The 27,997-nt window shown below is 38.6% G+C and overlaps 3 protein-coding genes across 7 annotated transcripts; 2 read left to right on the forward strand and 1 right to left on the reverse strand.

Annotated features, from left to right (window-relative positions):
- Positions 1-1,312: 1,312 nt before the first annotated feature.
- On the reverse strand, positions 1,313-3,457 carry LOC144666647 (uncharacterized). Its single transcript, XM_078528041.1, has one exon. The coding sequence runs from the start codon at positions 3,455-3,457 to the stop codon at positions 1,313-1,315; it is 2,145 nt and encodes a 714-aa protein (XP_078384167.1).
- A 1,852-nt stretch (positions 3,458-5,309) lies between these two features.
- Positions 5,310-10,611, forward strand: LOC144666029 (uncharacterized). 3 transcript variants are annotated; one of them, XM_078527384.1, is made up of 4 exons: positions 5,310-5,395; positions 8,309-8,502; positions 9,305-9,441; positions 10,524-10,611. In XM_078527384.1, the coding sequence occupies exons 2-4, from the start codon at positions 8,332-8,334 to the stop codon at positions 10,543-10,545; spliced, it is 330 nt and encodes a 109-aa protein (XP_078383510.1). In that variant the 5' UTR covers positions 5,310-5,395; positions 8,309-8,331; the 3' UTR covers positions 10,546-10,611. The 3 variants fall into 3 exon arrangements, with proteins under 3 accessions (XP_078383510.1, XP_078383511.1, XP_078383509.1); XM_078527385.1 differs by having other exon boundaries at positions 5,363-5,399; XM_078527383.1 differs by lacking the exon at positions 5,310-5,395 and adding an exon at positions 6,646-6,730.
- Positions 10,612-15,157: 4,546 nt separating this feature from the next.
- On the forward strand, positions 15,158-23,121 carry LOC144666028 (uncharacterized). Of its 3 annotated transcripts, none has more exons than XM_078527382.1 (4): positions 15,158-15,252; positions 20,629-20,818; positions 21,618-21,754; positions 22,840-23,121. In XM_078527382.1, the coding sequence occupies exons 2-4, from the start codon at positions 20,648-20,650 to the stop codon at positions 22,859-22,861; spliced, it is 330 nt and encodes a 109-aa protein (XP_078383508.1). In that variant the 5' UTR covers positions 15,158-15,252; positions 20,629-20,647; the 3' UTR covers positions 22,862-23,121. The 3 variants fall into 3 exon arrangements, with proteins under 3 accessions (XP_078383508.1, XP_078383506.1, XP_078383507.1); XM_078527380.1 differs by lacking the exon at positions 15,158-15,252 and adding an exon at positions 18,971-19,047 and having other exon boundaries at positions 20,625-20,818; XM_078527381.1 differs by lacking the exon at positions 15,158-15,252 and adding an exon at positions 19,026-19,084 and having other exon boundaries at positions 20,625-20,818.
- The last annotated feature ends 4,876 nt before the right edge of the window (positions 23,122-27,997 follow it).

The following is a 27,997-nucleotide window of genomic DNA, read 5'->3' on the forward strand; positions in this document are numbered from 1 at the left end:
TGCGCGCGCTCGCGGTATGCATGGGCTTCCTGTGTTAATACTGGGAATTTGCCAGCCTAGTACCCAGGCGTTCCCTTCTCGCTTATCGATTTGGCGCGAAATTTCGTGACGTCACCGAATGACACTGGCCACGCCAACCCGTTCCCAGGCCCTTACGTGGACCTCGCGCTCGCCCAAGAGAGGAGGAGAACGCCTAGGGACTAGGCTGGGAATTTGCAAGTAGCCACGTAATAGAGGTTGGCCGCAAAGCAGGGGCTTGTCAAAAATCATCGTAAGCCCGTTTAGAACCAACACATTGTTTTCGGTGAACTGAAAAATAACATGTAAATTAAGGAATCACGTAATCAAATGAAGAGAACAATAAATTTGTGTTTGATTGAGTGATCAGTCCTTCCATTTAAGACACTTGACTGTCACGACCTGGTTATAAAAAAACAAAGCCAAACTTCGTACATTGTCATTCTTGCTGGTTAATAAAAGTAGCCGCCTTATATCGACAAGAATGCGAAGTATTCACTTTGAGTTTATTAAAATGCAAACTTGATTTGATTTTCTTTTGTTGTTGGTAAAGAGATTTCAAGTGTTAGAGAAACAACTCGTTTCGTGCGTTACTTCCTTAACGACTATTAAAAGTTCAAGCAAGCAAACCGTGTACGATCTCCTACCGGTATACGTTGGATCAACTGAGTGATCTAATCGGTTTGACACATAGAAAACTGAAATTGAAGAAGCAGAGACCGATACAACGTAGAATGAGAGAGTTAGTCTTGTACTATATTTCGGCTGGCCAAACCAGCCTTCTTCAGGTACAATGACGTTTACATTGGCTATGTTTAAATTTATATGGTGATAATGATATCTTACGAAATACCGGAAATACGTAAAACTAAATACAGGAAATATGTAAACAGTGTGCTAGTATAAAACAAAAAATTTAAAATATGCTAAGCTTAAAAAATGACAACATAATAATATAAGTAAACAAACTAATAGGTTTCTTCGCGTATGTTAAGGCCATCGGGAACAAGTGTTCTGCCTTTTAGAATTAAAAAAGCTTCCCTGGCCTTACGGATTGAGTCTCGGTTAGAGAAGACTTTTTCGATGGGGATTAATTGTATGTCATTAGCAGTGTGGTTAGGCGAGGAAGTGAAATGTTGTGCGGCTGTAGTGGGTTTAGATTTACTGTTGGGGCTATCTATGGTACGGCGGTGTTCATTAAATCGGTCTTTTAAACGTCGTTTAGTTTCTCCTATGTATTGTAAATTACAGCGGTTACATTGAATTATGTAGATGAGGTTTTCAGTGTCACAGGTCAGTTAGATTGAATGTGGCGCGTTTCACCAGTAGAAAAGAAGGTATAGGTAGTTAGTCCGTCAGTAATATAAGGACAAGTGGCGCAGTTCTTTCCACAACGAAAAGAACCGGATGGAAGTTGCGGATGCGGGTTAGTCAAATTAGAAGGAAGTTTGGCCTTCACTAGTAAATCGCGAAGGTTGGGGGAGCGCCTGAAAGCAACAACAGGCAACTGTTGAAAAACAGTTTTGCAGCGATTAGAAGAGAGTAAATGAAAATGTCTTTTGATGATGTTAGAGATGTGAGGAAGCGATGGATTAAAAGTAGTTATAAATGGTACACGTTTATTTTTGTTGACGTCTTTCGTTTGTAAGGCAAGTCTACGGGGGATGTCGGTCGCGCGTTGTATTTGTTTGGTGACAAGGTTACGGTTGTAACCTCGTTTGAGAAGGTACGTTGTAAGTTGGGCAGCGCGAGTATTGAACGTTTCGTCGGTAGAACAAATGCGTCGTAAACGGAGTGCTAGACTGAAAGGAATGGCTTTTTTAGTATGTGAGGGATGGCAAGAAGAGTAAAGTAAATGTTGGTGTTTGTCGGTAGGTTTGGTGTAAAGGTCAGTACTGATGTCACCGTTGTCATTTAAAGAGACATTAACGTCAAGAAAAGGTACGTTAGTTGAAGAATGTGAGCTGGTGAATTTGATGGTGGGATGAATGCTGTTGAGATAATCGATGAAGACTTTTAGGTTATCCAGACCTTCAGTCCAGATCATAAAAATATCATCGATATATCGAAACCAAGTGTGGGGTTGGAATGGGGCATTTTCTAAAGCTTTGGCTTCGAAATAGCCCAGGAAAAGGTTGGCATAAGATGGAGCCATTTTGGTACCCATGGCTGTGCCGTGGATTTGAAGGTAGTGGTTATTGTTAAAAGTGAAGTTGTTAAAGTTGAGAATCATGCGAATGAGGTCACAGAGTTTGGTGGTTGGAATGGTTTTATGGGAGGAAGTACTTAGAAAGTGGTCACAGGCATAAATACCTTCATTATGTGGAATATTAGTGTATAGTGATGAAACGTCGAGTGTGACTAACATAGAGTTGGCGGGTAAAGAACTGATGGTGAGGAGTTTGTTAAGGAAGTCGTTAGTATCTTTAACAAAGGATGGAAGTTTATGAACTAAAGGTTGAAGGTAGTAGTCAACGAATTGGGATATTCGTTCAGTGGGATGGCTATTAGATGAAACGATGGGGCGTCCTGGATTGCCGGGTTTGTGTACTTTGGGTAGTATGTAGAATCGTCCTGGTTTTACGTCGGTCTGTATAAGGTATTGTCTGGTTTTGTCGTCAATAAATCCGTCATCGTATATACCGTCAACATACTTAGTGACTCGTTTTTGTACGTTCGCAGTGATGTCTTTGTCTGAGCGTTCGTAAAATTTGATGTCAGAAAGTTGTCTGTTGCATTCATTGATGTACCAAGTTTTGTCCATAACAACAGTACCGGAACCTTTATCGGCGGGTTTGATAATTATGTCTTGTCGCTGCTGCAGTTGGCGGATGGCCTGTCGTTCTGTGGCTGTAAGGTTGTCACGGATAGTTTTAGGTTTGTGGGTAGTTATGTCGAGTTTAACAGCGTCTAAAAACGTATTTAGAGCTCGGTCTCTGTTGTAGGGGGGATTCCAAGTGCTCTTGTTACGGAAAGGACAGTCGGGTTCGTTAGTGTCGGGCGTTTGGTTGTTTTTGTCAAAAAAGAATTCAGTTAGTCGCATACGTCGTGAAAAATCGTATATGTCAGCTGAGACTTCCGGCCAGTTGATATGTCGTGGTGTGGGACAGAATGTAAGTCCACGTGAGAGAACAGATATCTCGTCGGTAGACAGAGAACAACTAGAGAGGTTAATCACAGAAGAATTATCAAGTTGAATGTTAACAGGTTTAGTTTTACGGCGAGAGCGTTTGCGTGTGGGAGTGACAGTTGCTGAATGAATTAAGGTGGAGGCATTATGTGTAACATTAGATGGTACAGAGATGTCGTGATTGTTAGCGTTAGCGTTGACCTGTGGGTTAATGCTATTGTCGGTACGGTTGTGGTTAATAATATGGCGGATGGGAGCAGTCTTTTTTGCACGTCTTCTCGCAAGCAGGGACTCAAGCGATAAGGCCATAGTATCCAGTTTGGTTTTGTAAAAATTAAAAGCCTCTGTTGAGCAAGAGTTGCGTAATAGTTCCAAATGCTGCGAGAGTTCCTTTGTGAGAGTCTTGATCTTGTGTTTGCATTCGGCAATGTAGGATAATAAAGCTATTTGCTGTCAAATCTTCGCACCCTTCTGTTTGTCAGACCTAAAAACGATGATATAGAATTCGGGTTTCTTATGTGACGGCAACTCTTTTATATTACTTTGGTTACCCTTAACGAAAATTCCTTTGAAAATCGCTGAACCCAATAAGCCGACCAATTGAACAATTGCTTAAAGCTTCTAGAAAAATTTTAAACTGTACAGTGGAGCTGTTCTCAAACTTTCGTATCATTTTCATTTAAAATGGTTTCTCTCCTCTTCAGTTTATATCAGTAGACAAACTTAGATTCCTTTTTCAGAATTGTAAAATCAAGGTCGTGCGTGTTTTGCGTGTCTTCACTCATAACATAGCAACTTCCCTCAGGCAAAGAAGACTGTTGTTTTTCAGATTGAAGAAAGCTGTGTCGATATTCTTCAGAAAATCATGGCTTTCTCATGCTTTTTTATGAATCATCTTCTATCAAACGCTGTTTATATTTTGATGAAACAGCGGGTAGTATGCCAAAAACCCAAAACAAACTTCTTTTGACTGATTGAAGACTTTGCGGGACTTGATTGAAATGCGACGTTCTTACGGAATAGCTTTTGTATCCAAGAGAAACAGAGCGTGAGCTAAAAGGGTTTCTAATGATCAAAATCTATTGAGCAGAGCTGCTTCCATTGTTAGGAAGAATGCCTCGGATTATCTGTTAAACAGGGCAGCCAAGCAAAGCAAATTTATACTGTACAATCCCGGCAACTGTTCTCAAACTTTCGTATCATTTTTATTTAAATTTGTTTATCTTTTCCTCAGTTAATATCAGTAGTAAATTAAAAAAACGTGGATTCTAGAAGTGTTTATGATTTTTTTTTTTCTGGTTTCGGAATTAAAAAATCAAAGTTCTTGTGTGTATTGCGTGTTTTCCCTGATAACATAGCAACTTCCCTCAGGCAAAAAAGACTGTTGCTTCATTACTAGGATTGAAGAAAACTGTGTCGGTATTCTTCAGAAATCGACTTTCTTTTGCTTTTTACGAATCATCTACTATCAAACGCTGTTTAGATTTTGAGGAAAAAGCGGGTAGTATGCCAAAACCCCAAAACAATCTTCTTTTGACTGATTCAAAACTTTGTGGGACTTGATGGTTGAAGTGCAAAGTTCATAAAGAATACCTTTTGTCAAGGAGAAACAGAGCGTGAGTTTAAAGCAAATTTATACTGTACAATCCCGGCAACTGTTCTCAAAGTTTCGTACCATTTTCATGGTTTCTCTTTTCCTCTTTTTATATCAGTAGTAAATTAAACAAACGTAGATTCGGGAAGTGTCTGTGGGTTTTTGTTCTTTTATCGGAATTGTAAAATCAGGGTCGTGCGTGTTTTGCGTGTCTTCACTCATAACATAGCACCTTCCCTAAGGCAAAGAAGACTGTTGTTTACCAGATTGAAGAAAACTGTGTCAGTATTTTTCAGAAATCGACTTTCTTTTGCTTTTTATGAATCGTCTACTATCAAACGCTCTTTACATTTTGAGGAAACTTTTTAGATGCCAAAAACTACAAACAACCTTCTTTTGACAAATTCAAAACCTTGCGAGACTTGATGGTTGAAGCCCGGTTGAAGTGCAAAGTTCATAAAGAATACCTTTTGTCAAGGAGAAACAGAACGTGAGCTAGAAGGGTTTCTAAAGATCAAAATCTTTTGAACAGAGCTGCTTCCATTTTAAGCAAGAGTGCCTCGGATTATCAGTTAAATAGGGCAGCCAAGTAATGCAAATTAGTTTGTTTTCTTGAGCTTGTAGCGTCAACATCTCGAATCACATCTTCGAAGGTAAGTTCCTTGAAGTTATTCTTGCTACAGTGTTGCATTTCTGTCATTAGCGGTTTAATCGATAAAACTGTTGTGGCTGGCTAATCCGCTCGCGTTATTAATTTGCAAATGGGTGCTGCCCCGCTTAAATTTTCTTTGAGACGCTCAAAGAAAACTCGAATGATTTATTCTGCTGCTTCACTTGAAAGCAAATTAAATGGTACGTTTTAGTAAAACGTTCGCTGTTTTCCGCCTTTCATAGCCTGAGAAGAAGCAGTTTAGCGGGGTACTCGGCTACTCGCTGATCTCCCTTGCAGTTCTTACTCGTGCATCAAGCTCTGTGTTCTCCGGGCTGCGTACTGCAATGAATAATGCCCTTTAGAAAATTGTCTTTGTTGATTTCTTGCCTCTAATCGCGATTTCCATAAAATACAGGCCAGTTGCCGTTTCCAATTCCAAGCAAAAAGTCTCTAGAAAACATAATTTAGCAATTTTAACATTAGTTTTAATTATAATAGAGGTTGGCCGCTTATTTGCGTGCACTGCACAACGAGCAGTACGAAGGATAATAAATCTCATTACTGCCATATCTTCGTGTCCTACTGTTTGTAAAACATGAAAACGATGGTATAGAATTCGGTTTTTTTCGTTCAGCTCTTTTATATAACTTCAGTTAAGCTTAACGAATATTCCTTTGAAAATCGCTGAACCAAACAAGCCGACCAATTAAACAACTGCTAAAAGCTTCTAGAAAATTGTTTACTGTACAATGCAGCTGTTCTCAAACTTTCGTATCATTTTTATTTAAATCTGTTTCTCTTTTCCTCAGTTTATATCAGTAGTAAATTAAACAAACGTAGATTCTGTAACTGTCTGTGGGTTTTTGTTCTTGTTTCAGAATTGTAAAATCAAAGTCGTGCGTGTTTTGCGTGTCTTTACTGATAACATAGCAACTTCCCTCAGGCAAAGAACTCAAGACTGTTGTTTATCAGATTGAAAAAAACTGAAATGTGTCTGTAATTTTCCGAAATCGACTTTCATTTGCTTTTATGAATCATCTACTATCAAACGCTCTTTACATTTTGAGGAAATAGCGGTTTATGCCAAAAACCACAAACAATCTTCTTTTGACTAATTCAAAACTTTGCGGGACTTGATGGTTGAAGTGCAAAGTTTATAAAGAATACCTTTTGTCAAGGAGAAACAGAGCGTGAGTTTAAAGGGTTTTCCAAATATTCATTGTTTTTAATAGCAAGAATGCCTCGGATTATCAGTTAAATAGGGCAGCCAAGCAAAGCAAATTAGTTTGTTTTCTTGAGCTTGTAGCGTTAACATCTCGAATCTTAAGCTTCGAAGGTAAGTTTCTTGAAGTTGTTCTTGCTACAGTGTTAAAGTAAGCAGTTCGCTCTCATTATATGATCGTAAAGTCTTGTTCTTTTTGTTGTTTCAATCTTGCATTTCAGTCGGTAGTTCAATCGAAAAAACGGTCGTCGGCTTGCTGATCTGCTCGCGTTATTAATTTGCAAATGGGTGTTGCCCTAAAAGACGTTTGAGACGCGTTTGGAAGAAATTCGTATATACAGTAGAACCCCCGCAACTCGAACTCGGATAACTCAAACAACCCCGCTAACTCAAACTACCTTCCATTTCCTTTGGATTTGACCTCACTTTTCAGTCATTTTTACTCGGTTAACTCGAACTCGGCTAACTCGTAAACCCCGCTAACTCGAACTAAATTTCGTTTCCCTTCGACAAAATTTGGGTCAAATTTACCCCAATAGCTCGAATTCCGATTCTTGCAACTTGCCACGGTTGCCCATCGATTAGAGAAATGAACAGATCACGTATTTTAAGCCATTTTCCACTCTTATCATAAGAATGTATGGCCGTGTTAGAGTTTCTGACAAGATAAGTTTAATTTGCACTATGCTGTATACTGAAGTGCTGAAAAATCAGTAAACTATCAATGATTAACTTGGTAAATTAAATATTCAATCGACCCCGATAACTTGAAACCCCGCTAACTCGAACTGTTTTTTGTTTCCCTTCAGAGTTCGAGTTATCGGGGTTCTACTGTATGTTAAGACTTATTCTGCAGCCTCATCCTTAAACACTTGAAAGCAAGTTAAATTGGACGTTTTAGTAACACGGTTGCTGTTTTCCGCCTATAATAACCTGCAGAAGAAGCTGCAGTTTAGCGGGGCACGCGCTTATCTCAATACAAAATCAGGGCCGTAAAACCCAAGGGCGGCCGATACGCCTGGTTGAAGGCGAGTACATGTCAAGAAGAATGTTTTTTAATGTCTTCAGTTCTCGTGACGTGAAGAGTTACCGCTAGTTGAGATCAAATATGCGAAATTAATCAAGCTATAATTCTTCTTAACGTTGCTGAGAAAAGAGATTCAGTTAACACATTGTTAATTAATAGCGGGGAGAAAAACAGGGCGGGAGCTCTACTGCTTCAGCAAGTCAAATAAACAACTTGGTCGCTTCTCTCTTCATTGTTCAACGAGCAGCGCTTTAGTTAATTAGCTTTGTTTGCCGGAGCGTTAAGCACTTTAATATCTGCAAGTTTCCCGAAGGTTCGCTGAAGAGTAATGTTCGCTTTGATATTTTTAAAATTGCCTGAGCGTTTTTATCCCGGGTTTTTTATATGTTATGATGATAGAATAAATGAAAGAATTAATGAATGAATAAATGATTGGATAAGGAATGAATTAAGTACTGAATGCATGAACGGAACCAATGAATAAGTAAATGTATGAATGAACCTCCAACCTTAAGAACAAACAATGTTGCGTTGCAGTGTGAACCTAATAAAAGGACTTAGCTCGCCATGAGTCTTTCTGTAGTTCAGTGGTAAGACTTTTCATCAGAATTGTAAAAACAATACTAAAACAATGTATTTATTATTTTTCAGTTATTTTTGTCAAGGAACTTTCAAGTGAGCCTACACGATGTTAAAGTTGACTTTGGCTTTCTTCCTGATTGCTTGTTTTGTGGCAGCAGAAGCTGCTAGGTTGCCTGCACCATATAACAGGGACCCTGTACCATATTACAGGGACCCTGTACCATATCAGAGGGACCCTGAACCATATCAGAGGGACCCCGTTGAGCGCTTTTTCAAGGTATGTGTCTGTAAATGTTACAATATATAAACTATAATCAATGCAGTTCCATATTAGAGCGGTTTTCACTTGAGTGTCGAAAGTAATTCGCATTTGCTTTGGTTTTGCATTACTACGCTTAGTAATTGGTTTAAAAAACTTTAGCCACTTTCTCGACCAATCAGAAGTGAAACCAAAACAAATCGTGACTCGCTCGCGCACATTTTCCCGCGCTTCGCGCCAGCAACATGTATTTGCTTCGAGTTTTGATTGGCTCACTAGATTTTCTGTGTCTTTTGTGATTGGTCAGAGTGATTACTTTGGTTTTGGTTTTACGACTCTCAAATGAAAACCATAAGGCAAAAGTTATTTATATTCAACATCTTTTTCATTTTCTTTCTTTGCCGTCCCTGGAGAGAAAGAAAGAAAGAAATGGGCAGGGGGAAGAGAGAGAAGATACCCTGAGAACTAGGGTGGCCTCTCTCCCTCTCCCCCCCCCCCCCCTCTTTAAAGTAATAGATATTCATCTAGTAGTATATATCTGGTTTTGTATCTAGTGGTAATTGTAAAAATGTTTTGGCACGGCTTTATTGGAAAACAGTTTCATGTAGCTGAAGAAATTCCGTGTTGAATTAAACTGTCTGTTTACATACGGCTTTCATGTAAAGAAGTTTCTTAACTCATTGTTACTACCGTATTCAAATCATAATAATTCACTCATTTATTCACTCTCTCTCTTACTGTCGCTACTCTTCTCGCATAAGTGCTTAACTTGTAAACCTGTGAAAATGAATTGATCGTTCTTATTGTTTTATTTGATCAGGATTATCTGCATCGCCGTAGCTGTGTTGCTCTAGGAGAAAGGGGTTGCGAAGCAAACAACGCCAAGTGCTGTAGAGACGGCAACCCATACACCGGGACCATGCGAAAATGTAAAAACGAAGGCAACTTCTTTGAACCGTAAGTTTAAAAATCAAACTTTTACTTGTTGTAGCCCACACAGCGCTCAAACGCAAAAACTTAGCGCTTCTTAAAGTCTTAGTGGCCTTACATTTTGTAGGGGATTAAGATGATTGGGCAACCTTGCATAAACGACGCTGGAAACCTATGCACGTTCTTAATACCAAGTTGATAATAAAACTTTCGGAAATTTGACATGTACATGTATGACAGCGACAGTTTTGGCGGGAATTTGACGTGCGTAGTATGTTTGAACACTGTGAGCCTCGACTTCCCTTCACAGCAGTCAAACGCAAAAATCCAACGCCAATTCTGGTTTAAATTTTTTTAAGAATTTGACTAAAAAATGTGCAAGAATTTTGTAGGAAAGCGTTATAAAAATAGAATTAGGAAGGAAAATTACGAGCCAGCAAATTAGGTAGATGACATTTATTAAATTTCTCTTCTGGCATTTTTTAAGATTTTAAAGATTTACGCGCAAAAAAATAAATAAAAAATACGAGGAAGCACAATATGATGACAATATGGACAATCGATACGATTATCTACTTTCAGTTACACAAACGGCCATGTCTGAACTAGTATGGAAAACTACGGATTGTGGTCTAAAAATGGGTCAGAAATTGGAGTACTGGAAGAACATCTCCACTAAAAAGTTCCACGGAGTGACTCTCGGGTGTAATAACGAATGCGAGTTAGGAGGAACGCGGGTGTGACTTTGATCAACAAATGAATAACCCGGGGGGGGGGGGTACTCTATATATTTTTGGGTGGGGGTGTGCCGCTGAGACTCTGAAACCCTTACCCTATACCAAATCACGTTCAGCTGATTTTGCAACCTTATACTAGACTAGACACTGAAAATCCCTACCCTATCGAGGTGTGATTTTAAAACTGCGATGAATTTATTCACATTTAAATAACTGACATTTGAATAACTGACATATAATGAAGTTCGACAGACCAAAGAGAGTGTTCAGTGTCATTTCGATCCATTCAAACGATAATGGAATCAGATTTTTACTTCGCAATGACTTTCTCTTCACCTCATTAAATACTAACGATTTTTATTTATATTTCAGAAAATACGTGTGTCGGGCGTAAACGACACAGGAAGAAGGAACAGTCGAACTTAGGTTAAGGTTTTGAAAATCAAGAAAAAAAAAAGAACGTTTAGCACATTAATGTTTACCCGTTTTTACGATTGTACCATGCACTTAAAATGCACTTAGGAAAGTTAAAAACATAGCAAATGAGGAATGTTTTGCATACTGTCACAGCACTTTCCATATCAAGGAGTTCGAAACATGTCAAGTTTGCTGGATTGTTACAAAACAATAAAATATAACCATTTTGTTTTTAAATATCTGTTCAAGTGCTATTTTTGGCTTGGTGTAAGTGTTAGATGAAGATGAGGTCTACTCTCCAGAATGCAGTGCGGGTTCTCAGGTATTTAGCTCATCAGTGCCCAGTTGTTCAAAGCGCGATTAAGCTAATCCAGGATTAGCGTGAAATTTGATTTTAATTTTATAACATTTCTTTGAGGTTTTCTGTTAATATTTTCTGTCCCCAGTTTTGACATGGACCAATCTCAAACTTAACAAAACATTAGCTATGGAAAACCCTGTAAAACAAGAGAGATTAAAATCTTGATCATCCTTTAATCCTGGGTTAGCGTTAATCGTCTTTCGAACAACCCGACCCAGGCCAGAACCTATCGGTTTCCATCTAATGAAGCGACAAGGAGTATTTCTACTCCACCCAGAATGGAACCCATCGCAGGGTTATTCCACAGCATTAATTCGCCGGTACCTTTTTATACACCTGAGTGAAGAGAGGCACTGTGAGAATAAGTTGTCTTGCCCAAGAACACAACACAATGATCTCGGCCAGAGCTTGCACCCGGACTGCTTGATCGAAGTACAGCGCACTAACCAAATTAAGCTAAATTAGGCCACTGCGCCTCCCTCTATATATAGCCTAAAATTTCTCCGGGGGAGCGAGGAGTGCTTAGTACAGGGAATCTACGCCATAAGGTTCAACCCTTACCTATTTATATACCGTTTTTTACCGTAAAGTCTGCGTTGAGCCTAGTGGCCCATACAGGCCGGGGCTTATTCCGATTTCTGTAGCAGGAAGCGACTAGAAGTATTTCTTCTCCCCCTGGATGGGATGCTAGTCCATCGCAGGATTATCCCCAGCATAAATTTCGCCGGTACCCATTTATACACCTGGAAGGAGAGAGGCACTATGAGAGTAAGATTCTGGAAGAGTCTGTTTTTTTTTTTCTTGTTTCGGAACTGTACAATTAATATCGTGGCTGTCGTGAGTGTAATCAGTGATAACATAGCACCTTCCCTCAGGCAAAGAAGACTGTTGTTTACTAGATTGAAGAAAACTGTGTCGATATTCTTCAGAAATCGACTTTCTTTTGCTGTTTATGAATCATCTTCTATCAAACGCTCTTTAGATTTTGATGAAACAGCGAGTAGTATGCCAAAACCCCAAAACAATCTTCTTTTGACTGATTCAAGACTCTACGGAGCTTGATTGAAATGCGACGTTCTTACGGAATAGCCTTTGTGTCCAAGAGAAACAGAGCGTGAGCCCAAAGGGTTTTAGAAGATCAAAATCTATTGAACAGAGCTGCTTCCATTATTAGCAAGAATTCCTCGGATTATTAGTAAAATAGGGCAGCCAAGCCAAGCAAATTAGTTTGTTTTCTTGAGCTTGTAGCGTAAACCTCTTGAATCACATCTCCAAAGTGAGTTTCTTGAGCTTATTCTTTATACAGTGTTAAGGGTAAGCAAATTGAGCTCATCATATGATCGTAAAGCCTTTCCTCTTTGTGTTGTTTTAATCTTGCACTTCAGTCATTAGTTTAATCGAAAAAACTGTTTTGGGTGGCTGATCTATTCACGTTATTAATTTGTAAATGGGTGCTGCCTCGCTTACATTTTCTTTGAAACGCTCGAAAGAAATTCGCATGATTTATTCTGCTGCTTCACTTGAAAGCAAATTAAATGGCACGTTTTAGTAACACGGTCGCTGTTTTCTGCCGTTCATAGTCTGCAGAAGAAGCAGTTTAGCGGGGGCACGCGCTGAACTCTCTTGCGTGTATCAAGCGCTGTGTTCTCCGGGCTGCGTTCTGCCATGAAGAATGCCCTTTAGAAAATTACCTTTGTTGATTTCTTGCCTCCAATTGCGAGTTCCATAAAATACAGGCCAGTCGCAGTTTCTAATGCCCGGCTAAAAGTTTCCAGGAAACATTATTTATCAATATTAAAACTATTTGACTGAAATAATGGAGATTGGCCTCTTATTTGCATGCATTCCAAAACGCGCAGTACTCAGGATAATAAATCTAATTACCGTCATAACTTCGTGTCCTTCTGTTTGCGAGACAGGAAAACGATGGTATAGAATTCGGGTTTCTTTTGTTACGGCAACTCTTTTATAGTACTTTAGTTACCCTTAACGAAAATTCCTTTGAAAATCGCTGAACCAATTATAACCCGACCAATTGAACAATTGCTAAAAGCTTCTAGAAAACTTTTTTATACTGTACAATGCAATACTGTAAAATTTGCAAATGGGTGTTGCCCTAAACGACATTTTCTTTGAGACGAAATGAAAGAAAAAGACCGAAATCTATTGAACAAGGCAGCTAAGCATTCACTTTGAATTTATTAAAATGCGACCTTGATTTGATTGTTCCTTGTCGGTGGTAAAGGAGATTTCAAGTGTTGAGAAACAAATCGAGTGAACAATTTTTAGGACAATCAAATGCTATTACAAATGCTCTCAATAGAAAATCGATCAGGACGATAAAACCCAAGGGCGGTCGATATGCTTGGTTGAAGGCGAGTACATATTAAGAACTGAAGAATGTTGTTAATGTCTTTAGTTCTCGTGTTGTGAAGAGCTACCGGTAGTTGAGATCAAACATGCGAAATTAATCAACCTTTATTTCTTCTTACCATTGCTGAGAAAAGAGATTCAGTTAATACCTTGTTGATAGCGGGAGAAAACAGAGCGGTATTTGCACTAGTTTCATGCGCTTTTTACGAAGTACATAGGATAAAAAAACTAATTACTGCATAAAAACGATGGTATAGAATTCGGCTTTCTTTTGTTCCGGACTCTTTTATATTACTTCAGTTACCTTAACGAATATTCCTTTGAAAATCGCTAAACCGAACAAGCCGACCAATTAAACAACTGCTAAAAGCTTCTAGAAAATTGTTTACTGTACAATGCAGCTGTTCTCAAACTTTCGTAAAAGTTTTCTTTTAAATGGTTTCTCTTTTCTTCGATTAATATCAGTAGTAAATTAAACAAACTTAGATTCTGGAAGTGTCTGTGGGTTTTTTTTTTTGGAATTGTAAAATCAAAGTCGTGCCTGTTTTTCCTGCCTTCACTGATAACATAGCAACTTCCCTCATGCAAAGAAGCCTTTTGTTTACTAGATTGAAGAAAACTGTGTCGGTTGTCTTTTGGTTGTTATGAATCATCTACTATAAAACACTCTTTAGATTTTGATGAAACAGCCGGTAGTTTGCCAAACACCCAAAACAATCTTCTCTTTTCAAGAATCTACGGGACTTGATTGAAATGCGACGTTCTTAAAGAAAGCTTTTGTCCTAAAGAAACAGAGAGTGCGTTAAATCAAAGTCAGGGGCGGATCCAGGATTTTTTAAAGGGGGGTGGCTGTTCATAAACTTTTTTGTAGTATCTTGTTTAAGCCTCAGTTTTTTTATGGGGGGGGGGGGGGGTATCAGGCTTTTAGGCAGGATTTTTAAAGTGGGAGTCCCAATTATTTTGTGCCAAAGACCCATACGTGGGGCCGCATGCTCCATGCCCCAAGGGGGGTCGAGGGGTATGCCCCCCAGAACATTTTTAAAAAAATGAAGCCTCTTAGACGTGATTTCCGTGATTCTGAGCAGCTTTAAACGTCTTTCAATTAAGCTATTAAACCGCTGTTTTCCCCTGGTAATTGACAAAACTACTCTTATCTCAACTTAAAATGTCAGTTTAACATTGAATTATATTTGGGACAGAAACTCTAGTTCTTACGAACATTGATTGAAATTTGAAGTTGAACTTACGAACTTACACGAAAGAACAGATATGGGTCGTTTTGTTCACCTGACAAGCGTTTTTAGCCTTGCTAAGGGGGCGGATGTTAACAAATATTTCAATTTTTTTCCATAGACTGAAAAGTTTATGTAAGCTTACTCCAAAAAATAAATGTGAAATTACACTGGCTGCCTGCTTAACGTATGTACTTGCTGCAAGAGCAAATAGCAACTAGCCTATCAAAAAATTACAACACTTAAAGTATTGCTGTGATTGTACTTTTACTTGCATGCTGAAATACCACTGGTACTACAAGCTTAAAGTAATATTACGGCCCACAAGGTAATTGCGAAATGGGAATGACATATATATACTATAGTTGGCAGACTGGGAAAGACTGCCTGGGCCCCAATACCTATTTTCTGATTTAGACAAGCATCACCATCCGCTGATGCTTCCCATTAATTTTTTTTTTCACCTTACCCAGTGTCATTGTCCTTATTTTCTATTTTTATGTGGATTTATTTTTCTTGTGGATCAAGGGGGGTGGCTAGCCACCCAATCCACCCCTCCTGGATCCGCCCCTGAAAGTCTATTGAACAGAGCTGCTCTCATTGTTAGCAAACATGCCTTGGATTATCAGTTAAATAGAGTAGCCAAGCCAAGCAAATTAGTTTGTTTTCTTGAGCTTGTAGCGTTAACATCTCGACTCACATCTTGAAGTTGTTCTTGCTACAGTGTTAAGGTAAGCAGCTCGCTCTCATAATATGATCGTAAAGTCTTCTTCTTTTTGTTGTTTCAATCTTGCATTTCAGTCGGTAGTTCAATCGAAAAAGCGGTCGTCGGCTCGCTGATCCGCTCGGGTTTTTAATTTGCAAATGGGTGTTGCCCTAAACGACATTTTCTTTAAGACGCGTTTGGCAGAAATTCGTATATACAGTAGAACTCCCGCAACTCGAACTCGGATAACTCGAACAACCTCGCTAACTCAAACTAACTTCCATTTCCTTTGGATTTAACCTCACTTTTCAGTCATTTTAACTCGGTTAACTCGAAGTCGGATAACTCGAAAACACCGCTAACTCGAACTAAATTTCGTTTCCCTTCAACAAAATTTGGGTCAAATTTACCCCGATAGCTCGAATTCCGATTTTTGCAACTTGCCATGGTTGCCCATCGATTAGAGCAATGAACAGATCACGTATTTGAAAGCCATTTTCAACTCTTATCATAAGAATATATGGTCGTGTAAGAGTTTCTGACAAGATAAGTTTAATTTCCACTTGCGCTTGTTGGATATGAGATCGTTATAGCCGCCGCCTGGTTGACTATCTACCATCTCATATCCAATAAGTGAGAGTGGAATAATTGTTAATTAACAACTTGAAAAAAAAAAACATCCGTCTGCTTGATGACCCACAGGCAGCCCAGCCACTTCTCCTGAAGCTTCAAATTTTTTATAAACTATTATTTCCAATGACACAAAAATAAAAATATCCAGTATTCATAAAAACGCAAACTAGATCTAAGAAAAGGCAAATTAAAAATGCGCGCGCTCGCGGTATGCATGGGCTTCCTGTGTTAATACTGGGAATTTGCCAGCCTAGTACCCAGGCGTTCCCTTCTCGCTTATCGATTTGGCGCGAAATTTCGTGACGTCACCGAATGACACTGGCCACGCCAACCCGTTCTCAGGCCCTTACGTGGACCTCGCGCTCGCCCGAGAGAGGAGGAGAACGCCTAGGGACTAGGCTGGGAATTTGCAAGTAGCCACGTAATAGAGGTTGGCCGCAAAGCAGGGGCTTGTCAAAAATCATCGTAAGCCCGTTTAGAACCAACACATTGTTTTCGGTGAACTGAAAAATAACATGTAAATTAAGGAATCAGGTAATCAAATGAAGAGAACAATAAATTTGTGTTTGATTGAGTGATCAGTCCTTCTATTTAAGACACTTGACTGTCACGACCTGGTTATAAAAAAACAAAGCCAAACTTCGTACATTGTCATTCTTGCTGGTTAATAAAAGTAGCCGCCTTATATCGACAAGAATGCGAAGTATTCACTTTGAGTTTATTAAAATGCAAACTTGATTTGATTTTCCCTTGTTGTTGGTAAAGAGATTTCAAGTGTTAGAGAAACAACTCGTTTCGTGCGTTATTTCCTTGCATTCCACTATGCGTCAGATGTAGGATAATAAAGCTAATTGCTGTCAAATCTTCGCACCCTTCTGTTTGCCAGACCTAAAAACGATGATATAGAATTCGGGTTTCTTATGTGACGGCAACTCTTTTATATTACTTTGGTTACCCTTAACGAAAATTCCTTTGAAAATCGCTGAACCCAATAAGCCGACCAATTGAACAATTGCTAAAAGCTTCTAGAAAACTTTTTAAACTGTACAGTGGAGCTGTTCTCAAACTTTCGTATCATTTTCATTTAAAATGGTTTCTCTTCTCTTCAGTTTATATCAGTAGACAAACTTAGATTCCTTTTTCAGAATTGTAAAATCAAGGTCGTGCGTGTTTTGCGTGTCTTCACTCATAACATAGCAACTTCCCTCAGGCAAAGAAGACTGTTGTTTTTCAGATTGAAGAAAGCTGTGTCGATATTCTTCAGAAAATCATGGCTTTCTCATGCTTTTTTATGAATCATCTTCTATCAAACGCTGTTTAGATTTTGATGAAACAGCGGGTAGTATGCCAAAAACCCAAAACAAACTTCTTTTGACTGATTGAAGACTTTGCGGGACTTGATTGAAATGCGACGTTCTTACGGAATAGCTTTTGTATCCAAGAGAAACAGAGCGTGAGCTAAAAGGGTTTCTAATGATCAAAATCTATTGAGCAGAGCTGCTTCCATTGTTAGGAAGAATGCCTCGGATTATCTGTTAAACAGGGCAGCCAAGCAAAGCAAATTTATACTGTACAATCCCGGCAACTGTTCTCAAACTTTCGTATCATTTTTATTTAAATTTGTTTATCTTTTCCTCAGTTAATATCAGTAGTAAATTAAAAAAAACGTGGATTCTAGAAGTGTTTATGGGTTTTTTCTTCTGGTTTCGGAATTAAAAAATCAAAGTTCGTGCGTGTATTGCGTGTTTTCCCTGATAACATAGCAACTTCCCTCAGGCAAAAAAGACTGTTGCTTCATTACTAGGATTGAAGAAAACTGTGTCGGTATTCTTCAGAAATCGACTTTCTTTTGCTTTTTACGAATCATCTACTATCAAACGCTGTTTAGATTTTGAGGAAAAAGCGGGTAGTATGCCAAAAACCCAAAACAATCTTCTTTTGACTGATTCAAAACTTTGTGGGACTTGATGGTTGAAGTGCAAAGTTCATAAAGAATACCTTTTGTCAAGGAGAAACAGAGCGTGAGCTTAAAGCAAATTTATACTGTACAATCCCGGCAACTGTTCTCAAAGTTTCGTACCATTTTCATGGTTTCTCTTTTCCTCTTTTTATATCAGTAGTAAATTAAACAAACGTAGATTCTGGAAGTGTCTGTGCGTTGTTTTTTTTTCAAAATTGCAAAATCAAGGTCGTGCGTGTTTTGCGTGTCTTCACTGATAACAGAGCAACTTCCCTCAGGCAAAGAAGACTGTTGTTTATCAGATTGAAAAAAAACTGAAATGTGTCTGTAATTTTCCGAAATCGACTTTCATTTGCTTTTATGAATCATCTACTATCAAACGCTCTTTACATTTTGAGGAAATAGCGGTTTATGCCAAAAACCACAAACAATCCAATCCACTTTGACTGATTCAAGACTTTGCGGAACTTCATTGAAATGCGACTTAGAATACCTTTTGTCGAGGAGAAACAGAGCGTGAGCTTAAAGGGTTTCTAAAGATCAAAATCTATTGAGCAGAGCTGCTTCCATTGTTAGCAAGAATGCCTCGGATTATCAGTTAAATAGGGCAGCCAAGTAATGCAAATTTATACTGTACAATCCCGGCAACTATTCGCAAACTTTCGTATCATTTTTATTTAAAATGGTTTCTCTTTTCTTCATTTTATATCAGTAGTAAATTAAACAAACATAGATTCTGGAAGAGTCTGTGGGTTTTTTCTTGTTTTGGAATTATAAAATCAAAGTCGTGCGTGTTTTGCGTGTCTTTACTGATAACATAGCAACTTCCCTCAGGCAAAGAAGACTGTTGTTTACCAGATTGAAGAATACTGTGTCGATATTGTTCAGAAATCGGCTTTCTTTTGCTTTTAATGAATCATCTACTATCAAACGCTGTTTAGATTTTGAGGAAATAGCGGGTAGTATGCCAAAAACCCAAAACAATCTTCTTTTGATTGATTCAAAACTTTGCGGGACTTGATGGTTGAAGTGCAAAGTTCATAAAGAATACCTTTTGTCAAGGAGAAACAGAGCGTGTGTTTAAAGGGTTTTCCAAATATTCATTGTTTTTAATAGCAAGAATGCCTCGGATTTTCAGTTAAATAGGGCAGCCAAGCAAAGCAAATTAGTTTGTTTTCTTGAGCTTGTAGCGTTAACATCTCGAATCTTCGAAGGTAAGTTTCTTGAAGTTGTTCTTGCTACAGTGTTAAGGTAAGCAGCTCGCTCTCATTATATGATCGTAAAGTCTTCTTCTTTTTGTTATTTTAATCTTGCATTTCAGTCGGTAGTTCAATCGAAAAAACGGTCGTCGGCTTGCTGATCTGCTCGCGTTATTAATTTGCAAATGGGTGTTGCCCTAAACGACGTTTGAGACGCGTTTGGAAGAAATTCGTATATACAGTAGAACCCCCGCAACTCGAACTCGGATGACTCGAACAACCCCGCTAACTCAAACTAACTTCCATTTCCTTTGGATTTGACCTCACTTTTCAGTCATTTTTACCCGGTTAACTCGAACTCGGCTAACTCGAAAATCCCGCTAACTCGAACCAAATTTCGTTTTCCTTTAACAAAAATTGGGTGAAATTTACCCCGATAGCTCGAATTCCGATTCTTGCAACTTGCCACGGTTGCCCATTGATTAGAGCAATGAACAGGTCACGTATTTTATAAGCCATTTTCCACTCTTATCATAAGAATGTATGGTCGTGTTAGAGTTTCTGACAAGATAAGTTTAATTTGCACTATGCTGTATACTGAAGTGCTGAAAAATCAGTAAACTATCAATGATTAACTTGGTAAATTAAATATTCAATCGACCCCGATAACTTGAAACCCCGCTAACTCGAACTGTTTTTTGTTTCCCTTCAGAGTTCGAGTTATCGGGGTTCTACTGTATGTTAAGATTTATTCTGCAGCCTCATCCTTAAACACTTGAAAGCAAGTTAAATTGGACGTTTTAGTAACACGGTTGCTGTTTTCCGCCTATAATAACCTGCAGAAGAAGCTGCAGTTTAGCGGGGCACGCGCTTATCTCAATACAAAATCAGGGCCGTAAAACCCAAGGGCGGCCGATACGCCTGGTTGAAGGCGAGTACATGTCAAGAAGAATGTTTTTAATGTCTTCAGTTCTCGTGACGTGAAGAGTTACCGCTAGTTGAGATCAAATATGCGAAATTAATCAAGCTATAATTCTTCTTAACGTTGCTGAGAAAAGAGATTCAGTTAACACATTGTTAATTAATAGCGGGAAAAAAACAGGGCGGGAGCTCTACTGCTTCAGCAAGTCAAATAAACAACTTGGTCGCTTCTCTCTTCATTGTTCAACGAGCAGCGCTTTAGTTAATTAGCTTTGTTTGCCGGAGCGTTAAGCACTTTAATATCTGCAAGTTTCCCGAAGGTTCGCTGAAGAGTAATGTTCGCTTTGATATTTTTAAAATTGCCTGAGCGTTTTTATCCCGGGTTTTTTATATGTATGATGACAGAATAAATGAATGAATTAATGAATGAATAAATGAATGGATAAGGAATGAATTAAGTACTGAATGCATGAACGGAACCAATGAATAAGTAAATGTATGAATGAACCTCCAACCTTAAGAACAAACAATGTTGCGTTGCAGTGTGAACCTAATAAAAGGACTTAGCTCGCCATGAGTCTTTCTGTAGTTCAGTGGTAAGACTTTTACTCAGAATTGTAAAAACAATACTAAAACAATGTATTTATTATTTTTCAATTATTTTTGTCAAGGAACTTTCAAGTGAGCCTACACGATGTTAAAGTTGACTTTGGCTTTCTTCCTGATTGCTTGTTTTGTGGCAGCAGAAGCTGCTAGGTTGCCTGCACCATATAACAGGGACCCTGAACCATATTACAGGGACCCTGTACCATATCAGAGGGACCCTGAACCATATCAGAGGGACCCCGTTGAGCGCTTTTTCAAGGTATGTGTCTGTAAATGTTACAATATATAAACTATAATCAATGCAGTTCCATATTAGAGCGGTTTTCACTTGAGTGTCGAAAGTAATTCGCATTTGCTTTGGTTTTGCATTACTACGCTTAGTAATTGGTTTAAAAAACTTTAGCCACTTTCTCGACCAATCAGAAGTGAAACCAAAACAAATCGTGACTCGCTCGCGCACATTTTCCCGCGCTTCGCGTCAGCAACATGTATTTGCTTCGAGTTTTGATTGGCTCACTAGATTTTCTGTGTCTTTTGTGATTGGTCAGAGTGATTACTTTGGTTTTGGTTTTACGACTCTCAAATGAAAACCATAAGGCAAAAGTTATTTATATTCAACATCTTTTTCATTTTCTTTCTTTGCCGTCCCTGGAGAGAAAGAAAGAAAGAAATGGGCAGGGGGAAGAGAGAGAAGATACCCTGAGAACTAGGGTGGCCTCCCTCCCTCCCCCCCCCCCCCTCTTTAAAGTAATAGATATTCATCTAGTAGTATATATCTGGTTTTGTATCTAGTGGTAATTGTAAAAATGTTTTGGCACGGCTTTATTGGAAAACAGTTTCATGTAGCTGAAGAAATTCCGTGTTGAATTAAACTGTCTGTTTACATACGGCTTTCATGTAAAGAAGTTTCTTAACTCATTGTTACTACCGTATTCAAATCATAATAATTCACTCATTTATTCACTCTCTCTCTTACTGTCGCTACTCTTCTCGCATAAGTGCTTAACTTGTAAACCTGTGAAAATGAATTGATCGTTCTTATTGTTTTATTTGATCAGGATTATCTGCATCGCCGTAGCTGTGTTGCTCTAGGAGAAAGGGGTTGCGAAGCAAACAACGCCAAGTGCTGTAGAGACGGCAACCCATACACCGGGACCATGCGAAAATGTAAAAACGAAGGCAACTTCTTTGAACCGTAAGTTTAAAAATCAAACTTTTACTTGTTGTAGCCCACACAGCGCTCAAACGCAAAAACTTAGCGCTTCTTAAAGTCTTAGTGGCCTTACATTTTGTAGGGGATTAAGATGATTGGGCAACCTTGCATAAACGACGCTGGAAACCTATGCACGTTCTTAATACAAAGTTGATAATAAAACTTTCGGAAATTTGACATGTACATGTATGACAGCGACAGTTTTGGCGGGAATTTGACGTGCGTAGTATGTTTGAACACTGTGAGCCTCGACTTCCCTTCACAGCAGTCAAACGCAAAAATCCAACGCCAATTCTGGTTTAAATTTTTTTAAGAATTTGACTAAAAAATGTGCAAGAATTTTGTAGGAAAGCGTTATAAAAATAGAATTAGGAAGGAAAATTACGAGCCAGCAAATTAGGTAGATGACATTTATTAAATTTCTCTTCTGGCATTTTTTAAGATTTTAAAGATTTACGCGCAAAAAAATAAATAAAAAATACGAGGAAGCACAATATGATGACAATATGGACAATCGATACGATTATCTACTTTCAGTTACACAAACGGCCATGTCTGAACTAGTATGGAAAACTACGGATTGTGGTCTAAAAATGGGTCAGAAATTGGAGTACTGGAAGAACATCTCCACTAAAAAATTCCACGGAGTGACTCTCGGGTGTAATAACGAATGCGAGTTAGGAGGAACGCGGGTGTGACTTTGATCAACAAATGAATAACCCGGGGGGGGGGGGGGGTACTCTATATATTTTTGGGTGGGGGTGTGCCGCTGAGACTCTGAAACCCTTACCCTATACCAAATCACGTTCAGCTGATTTTGCAACCTTATACTAGACTAGACACTGAAAATCCCTACCCTATCGAGGTGTGATTTTAAAACTGCGATGAATTTATTCACATTTAAATAACTGACATTTGAATAACTGACATATAATGAAGTTCGACAGACCAAAGAGAGTGTTCAGTGTCATTTCGATCCATTCAAACGATAATGGAATCAGATTTTTACTTCGCAATGACTTTCTCTTCACCTCATTAAATACTAACGATTTTTATTTATATTTCAGAAAATACGTGTGTCGGGCGTAAACGACACAGGAAGAAGGAACAGTCGAACTTAGGTTAAGGTTTTGAAAATCAAGAAAAAAAAAAGAACGTTTAGCACATTAATGTTTACCCGTTTTTACGATTGTACCATGCACTTAAAATGCACTTAGGAAAGTTAAAAACATAGCAAATGAGGAATGTTTTGCATACTGTCACAGCACTTTCCATGTCAAGGAGTTCGAAACATGTCAAGTTTGCTGGATTGTTACAAAACAATAAAATATAACCATTTTGTTTTTAAATATCTGTTCAAGTGCTATTTTTGGCTTGGTGTAAGTGTTAGATGAAGATGAGGTCTACTCTCCAGAATGCAGTGCGGGTTCTCAGGTATTTAGCTCATCAGTGCCCAGTTGTTCAAAGCGCGATTAAGCTAATCCAGGATTAGCGTGAAATTTGATTTTAATTTTATAACATTTCTTTGAGGTTTTCTGTTAATATTTTCTGTCCCCAGTTTTGACATGGACCAATCTCAAACTTAACAAAACATTAGCTATGGAAAACCCTGTAAAACAAGAGAGATTAAAATCTTGATCATCCTTTAATCCTGGGTTAGCGTTAATCGTCTTTCGAACAACCCGGCCCAGGCCAGAACCTATCGGTTTCCATCTAATGAAGCGACAAGGAGTATTTCTACTCCACCCAGAATGGAACCCATCGCAGGGTTATTCCACAGCATTAATTCGCCGGTACCTTTTTATACACCTGAGTGAAGAGAGGCACTGTGAGAATAAGTTGTCTTGCCCAAGAACACAACACAATGATCTCGGCCAGGGCTTGCACCCGGACTGCTTGATCGAAGTACAGCGCACTAACCAAATTAAGCTAAATTAGGCCACTGCGCCTCCCTCTATATATAGCCTAAAATTTCTCCGGGGGAGCGAGGAGTGCTTAGTACAGGGAATCTACGCCATAAGGTTCAACCCTTACCTATTTATATACCGTTTTTTACCGTAAAGTCTGCGTTGAGCCTAGTGGCCCATACAGGCCGGGGCTTATTCCGATTTCTGTAGCAGGAAGCGACTAGAAGTATTTCTTCTCCCCCTGGATGGGATGCTAGTCCATCGCAGGATTATCCCCAGCATAAATTTCGCCGGTACCCATTTATACACCTGGAAGGAGAGAGGCACTATGAGAGTAAGATTCTGGAAGAGTCTGTTTTTTTTTTCTTGTTTCGGAACTGTACAATTAATATCGTGGCTGTCGTGAGTGTAATCAGTGATAACATAGCACCTTCCCTCAGGCAAAGAAGACTGTTGTTTACTAGATTGAAGAAAACTGTGTCGATATTCTTCAGAAATCGACTTTCTTTTGCTGTTTATGAATCATCTTCTATCAAACGCTCTTTAGATTTTGATGAAACAGCGAGTAGTATGCCAAAACCCCAAAACAATCTTCTTTTGACTGATTCAAGACTCTACGGAGCTTGATTGAAATGCGACGTTCTTACGGAATAGCCTTTGTGTCCAAGAGAAACAGAGCGTGAGCCCAAAGGGTTTTAGAAGATCAAAATCTATTGAACAGAGCTGCTTCCATTATTAGCAAGAATTCCTCGGATTATTAGTAAAATAGGGCAGCCAAGCCAAGCAAATTAGTTTGTTTTCTTGAGCTTGTAGCGTAAACCTCTTGAATCACATCTCCAAAGTGAGTTTCTTGAGCTTATTCTTTATACAGTGTTAGAAAATAGCACAAAGTAAATACGTGCGCTGATTGGTTAAAAATTGTGTTTCTATAACTCGATGGAGACACAGACGGTTGTCGTAGACACGGCAATCAATATTCACGGCGCTGAAATAAGCAATGCAAAAATAACAACTAAGAATTGTGCCAAATTTTAATGTCACAGCTGACAAAAACCAGGTTAAGACTAAACAAATATTTGCACATTTTAAAACAAGCGAGTAAGATGTTTACAGAGCCCGCTGCACATTCAAAAATAGTCTGTGAAAGAAATTATCGAAGCGGCTGACCTTTCAAAGAAGTATATGAATTAGCGCAACTTCACTCCATTCTAGGCTTTGCAGCACTTCAGAACTATTCACAGCTCCTCAACTGGACAAGATATTCGTCCAGAATGCCGAGTCAAACTTCTTTTAACAGAAAAATAATTCACTTTCACCTCCAAGGTTCGAGTTGCTCGATCGTCGGTCGTCAAACCATTCGGTTAGTTCGATGAAGCGAAATAAAACCACAATTCTTGACTCCTTCCAGTGCTGGACTTCAGTTAAACCATCGACTTAGTTATTTCTCATAATTACGTTAACTTTGGGGCCTGTTTTCTTTGTTTGTTTGACCAAACAACGGTGAATTTTAGCCTTGAAGCAAATGTTGAACAGTTGATTTATTTCTGTTCATCGACTCCCGTACTATGATTGGTTGATTACTGTTTATGACGTAAAACCGCGAGGTGAAGAGAATCTACGTTTTGATGTTAAATAAAGCGCTAAATATTACTTTGATGTGCGTTATCTTCTTTGTGCTGTTTTCTAAAAGAAATAGAAAACATGTTTTCCGTGTTTCTATCGAGTTATAGAAACACTCGTGAAAGTTTGGGAGAACTCGAAAAAGCTGTGGAAACACTCGTCTATCGACTCGTGTTCCCACAGCATTTCTCGTTCTCCCAAACTTCCACTCGTGTTTCTATAACTCGATAGAAACACGGAACATGTTTTCTATTTCTTAATTAAGGGTAAGCAAATTGAGCTCATCATATGATCGTAAAGCCTTTCCTCTTTGTGTTGTTTTAATCTTGCACTTCAGTCATTAGTTTAATCGAAAAAACTGTTTTGGGTGGCTGATCTATTCACGTTATTAATTTGTAAATGGGTGCTGCCTCGCTTACATTTTCTTTGAAACGCTCGAAAGAAATTCGCATGATTTATTCTGCTGCTTCACTTGAAAGCAAATTAAATGGCACGTTTTAGTAACACGGTCGCTGTTTTCTGCCGTTCATAGTCTGCAGAAGAAGCAGTTTAGCGGGGGCACGCGCTGAACTCTCTTGCGTGTATCAAGCGCTGTGTTCTCCGGGCTGCGTTCTGCCATGAAGAATGCCCTTTAGAAAATTACCTTTGTTGATTTCTTGCCTCCAATTGCGAGTTCCATAAAATACAGGCCAGTCGCAGTTTCTAATGCCCGGCTAAAAGTTTCCAGGAAACATTATTTATCAATATTAAAACTATTTGACTGAAATAATGGAGATTGGCCTCTTATTTGCATGCATTCCAAAACGCGCAGTACTCAGGATAATAAATCTAATTACCGTCATAACTTCGTGTCCTTCTGTTTGTGAGACATGAAAACGATGGTATAGAATTCGGGTTTCTTTTGTTACGGCAACTCTTTTATAGTACTTTAGTTACCCTTAACGAAAATTCCTTTGAAAATCGCTGAACCAATTATAACCCGACCAATTGAACAATTGCTAAAAGCTTCTAGAAAACTTTTTTATACTGTACAATGCAATACTGTAAAATTTGCAAATGGGTGTTGCCCTAAACGACATTTTCTTTGAGACGAAATGAAAGAAAAAGACCGAAATCTATTGAACAAGGCAGCTAAGCATTCACTTTGAATTTATTAAAATGCGACCTTGATTTGATTGTTCCTTGTCGGTGGTAAAGGAGATTTCAAGTGTTGAGAAACAAATCGAGTGAACAATTTTTAGGACAATCAAATGCTATTACAAATGCTCTCAATAGAAAATCGATCAGGACGATAAAACCCAAGGGCGGTCGATATGCTTGGTTGAAGGCGAGTACATATTAAGAACTGAAGAATGTTGTTAATGTCTTTAGTTCTCGTGTTGTGAAGAGCTACCGGTAGTTGAGATCAAACATGCGAAATTAATCAACCTTTATTTCTTCTTACCATTGCTGAGAAAAGAGATTCAGTTAATACCTTGTTGATAGCGGGAGAAAACAGAGCGGTATTTGCACTAGTTTCATGCGCTTTTTACGAAGTACATAGGATAAAAAAACTAATTACTGCATAAAAACGATGGTATAGAATTCGGCTTTCTTTTGTTCCGGACTCTTTTATATTACTTCAGTTACCTTAACGAATATTCCTTTGAAAATCGCTAAACCGAACAAGCCGACCAATTAAACAACTGCTAAAAGCTTCTAGAAAATTGTTTACTGTACAATGCAGCTGTTCTCAAACTTTCGTAAAAGTTTTCTTTTAAATGGTTTCTCTTTTCTTCGATTAATATCAGTAGTAAATTAAACAAACTTAGATTCTGGAAGTGTCTGTGGGTTTTTTTTTTTTGGAATTGTAAAATCAAAGTCGTGCCTGTTTTTCCTGCCTTCACTGATAACATAGCAACTTCCCTCATGCAAAGAAGCCTTTTGTTTACTAGATTGAAGAAAACTGTGTCGGTTGTCTTTTGGTTGTTATGAATCATCTACTATAAAACACTCTTTAGATTTTGATGAAACAGCCGGTAGTTTGCCAAACACCCAAAACAATCTTCTCTTTTCAAGAATCTACGGGACTTGATTGAAATGCGACGTTCTTAAAGAAAGCTTTTGTCCTAAAGAAACAGAGAGTGCGTTAAATCAAAGTCAGGGGCGGATCCAGGATTTTTTAAAGGGGGGTGGCTGTTCATAAACTTTTTTGTAGTATCTTGTTTAAGCCTCAGTTTTTTTATGGGGGGGGGGGGGGGTATCAGGCTTTTAGGCAGGATTTTTAAAGTGGGAGTCCCAATTATTTTGTGCCAAAGACCCATACGTGGGGCCGCATGCTCCATGCCCCAAGGGGGGTCGAGGGGTATGCCCCCCAGAACATTTTTAAAAAAATGAAGCCTCTTAGACGTGATTTCCGTGATTCTGAGCAGCTTTAAACGTCTTTCAATTAAGCTATTAAACCGCTGTTTTCCCCTGGTAATTGACAAAACTACTCTTATCTCAACTTAAAATGTCAGTTTAACATTGAATTATATTTGGGACAGAAACTCTAGTTCTTACGAACATTGATTGAAATTTGAAGTTGAACTTACGAACTTACACGAAAGAACAGATATGGGTCGTTTTGTTCACCTGACAAGCGTTTTTAGCCTTGCTAAGGGGGCGGATGTTAACAAATATTTCAATTTTTTTCCATAGACTGAAAAGTTTATGTAAG

Source organism: Oculina patagonica, chromosome 9 (assembly GCF_052425735.1).
Source record: "Oculina patagonica isolate OP01 chromosome 9, crgOcupat, whole genome shotgun sequence".
In the NCBI taxonomy this organism is placed as follows: Eukaryota; Metazoa; Cnidaria; class Anthozoa; order Scleractinia; family Oculinidae; genus Oculina; species Oculina patagonica.

Bases quoted from the DNA above. Each gene is read 5' to 3' on its own strand.
- LOC144666647 (XM_078528041.1), bottom strand. From the start codon at position 3,457: ATGGCCTTATCGCTTGAGTCCCTGCTTGCGAGAAGACGTGCAAAAAAG.
- LOC144666029 (XM_078527384.1), top strand. From the start codon at position 8,332: ATGTTAAAGTTGACTTTGGCTTTCTTCCTGATTGCTTGTTTTGTGGCA. The intron at 8,503-9,304 runs GTATGTGTCTGT...TTATTTGATCAG, and splicing joins CCGTTGAGCGCTTTTTCAAG to GATTATCTGCATCGCCGTAG. The intron at 9,442-10,523 runs GTAAGTTTAAAA...TTTATATTTCAG, and splicing joins GAAGGCAACTTCTTTGAACC to AAAATACGTGTGTCGGGCGT.
- LOC144666028 (XM_078527382.1), top strand. From the start codon at position 20,648: ATGTTAAAGTTGACTTTGGCTTTCTTCCTGATTGCTTGTTTTGTGGCA. The intron at 20,819-21,617 runs GTATGTGTCTGT...TTATTTGATCAG, and splicing joins CCGTTGAGCGCTTTTTCAAG to GATTATCTGCATCGCCGTAG. The intron at 21,755-22,839 runs GTAAGTTTAAAA...TTTATATTTCAG, and splicing joins GAAGGCAACTTCTTTGAACC to AAAATACGTGTGTCGGGCGT.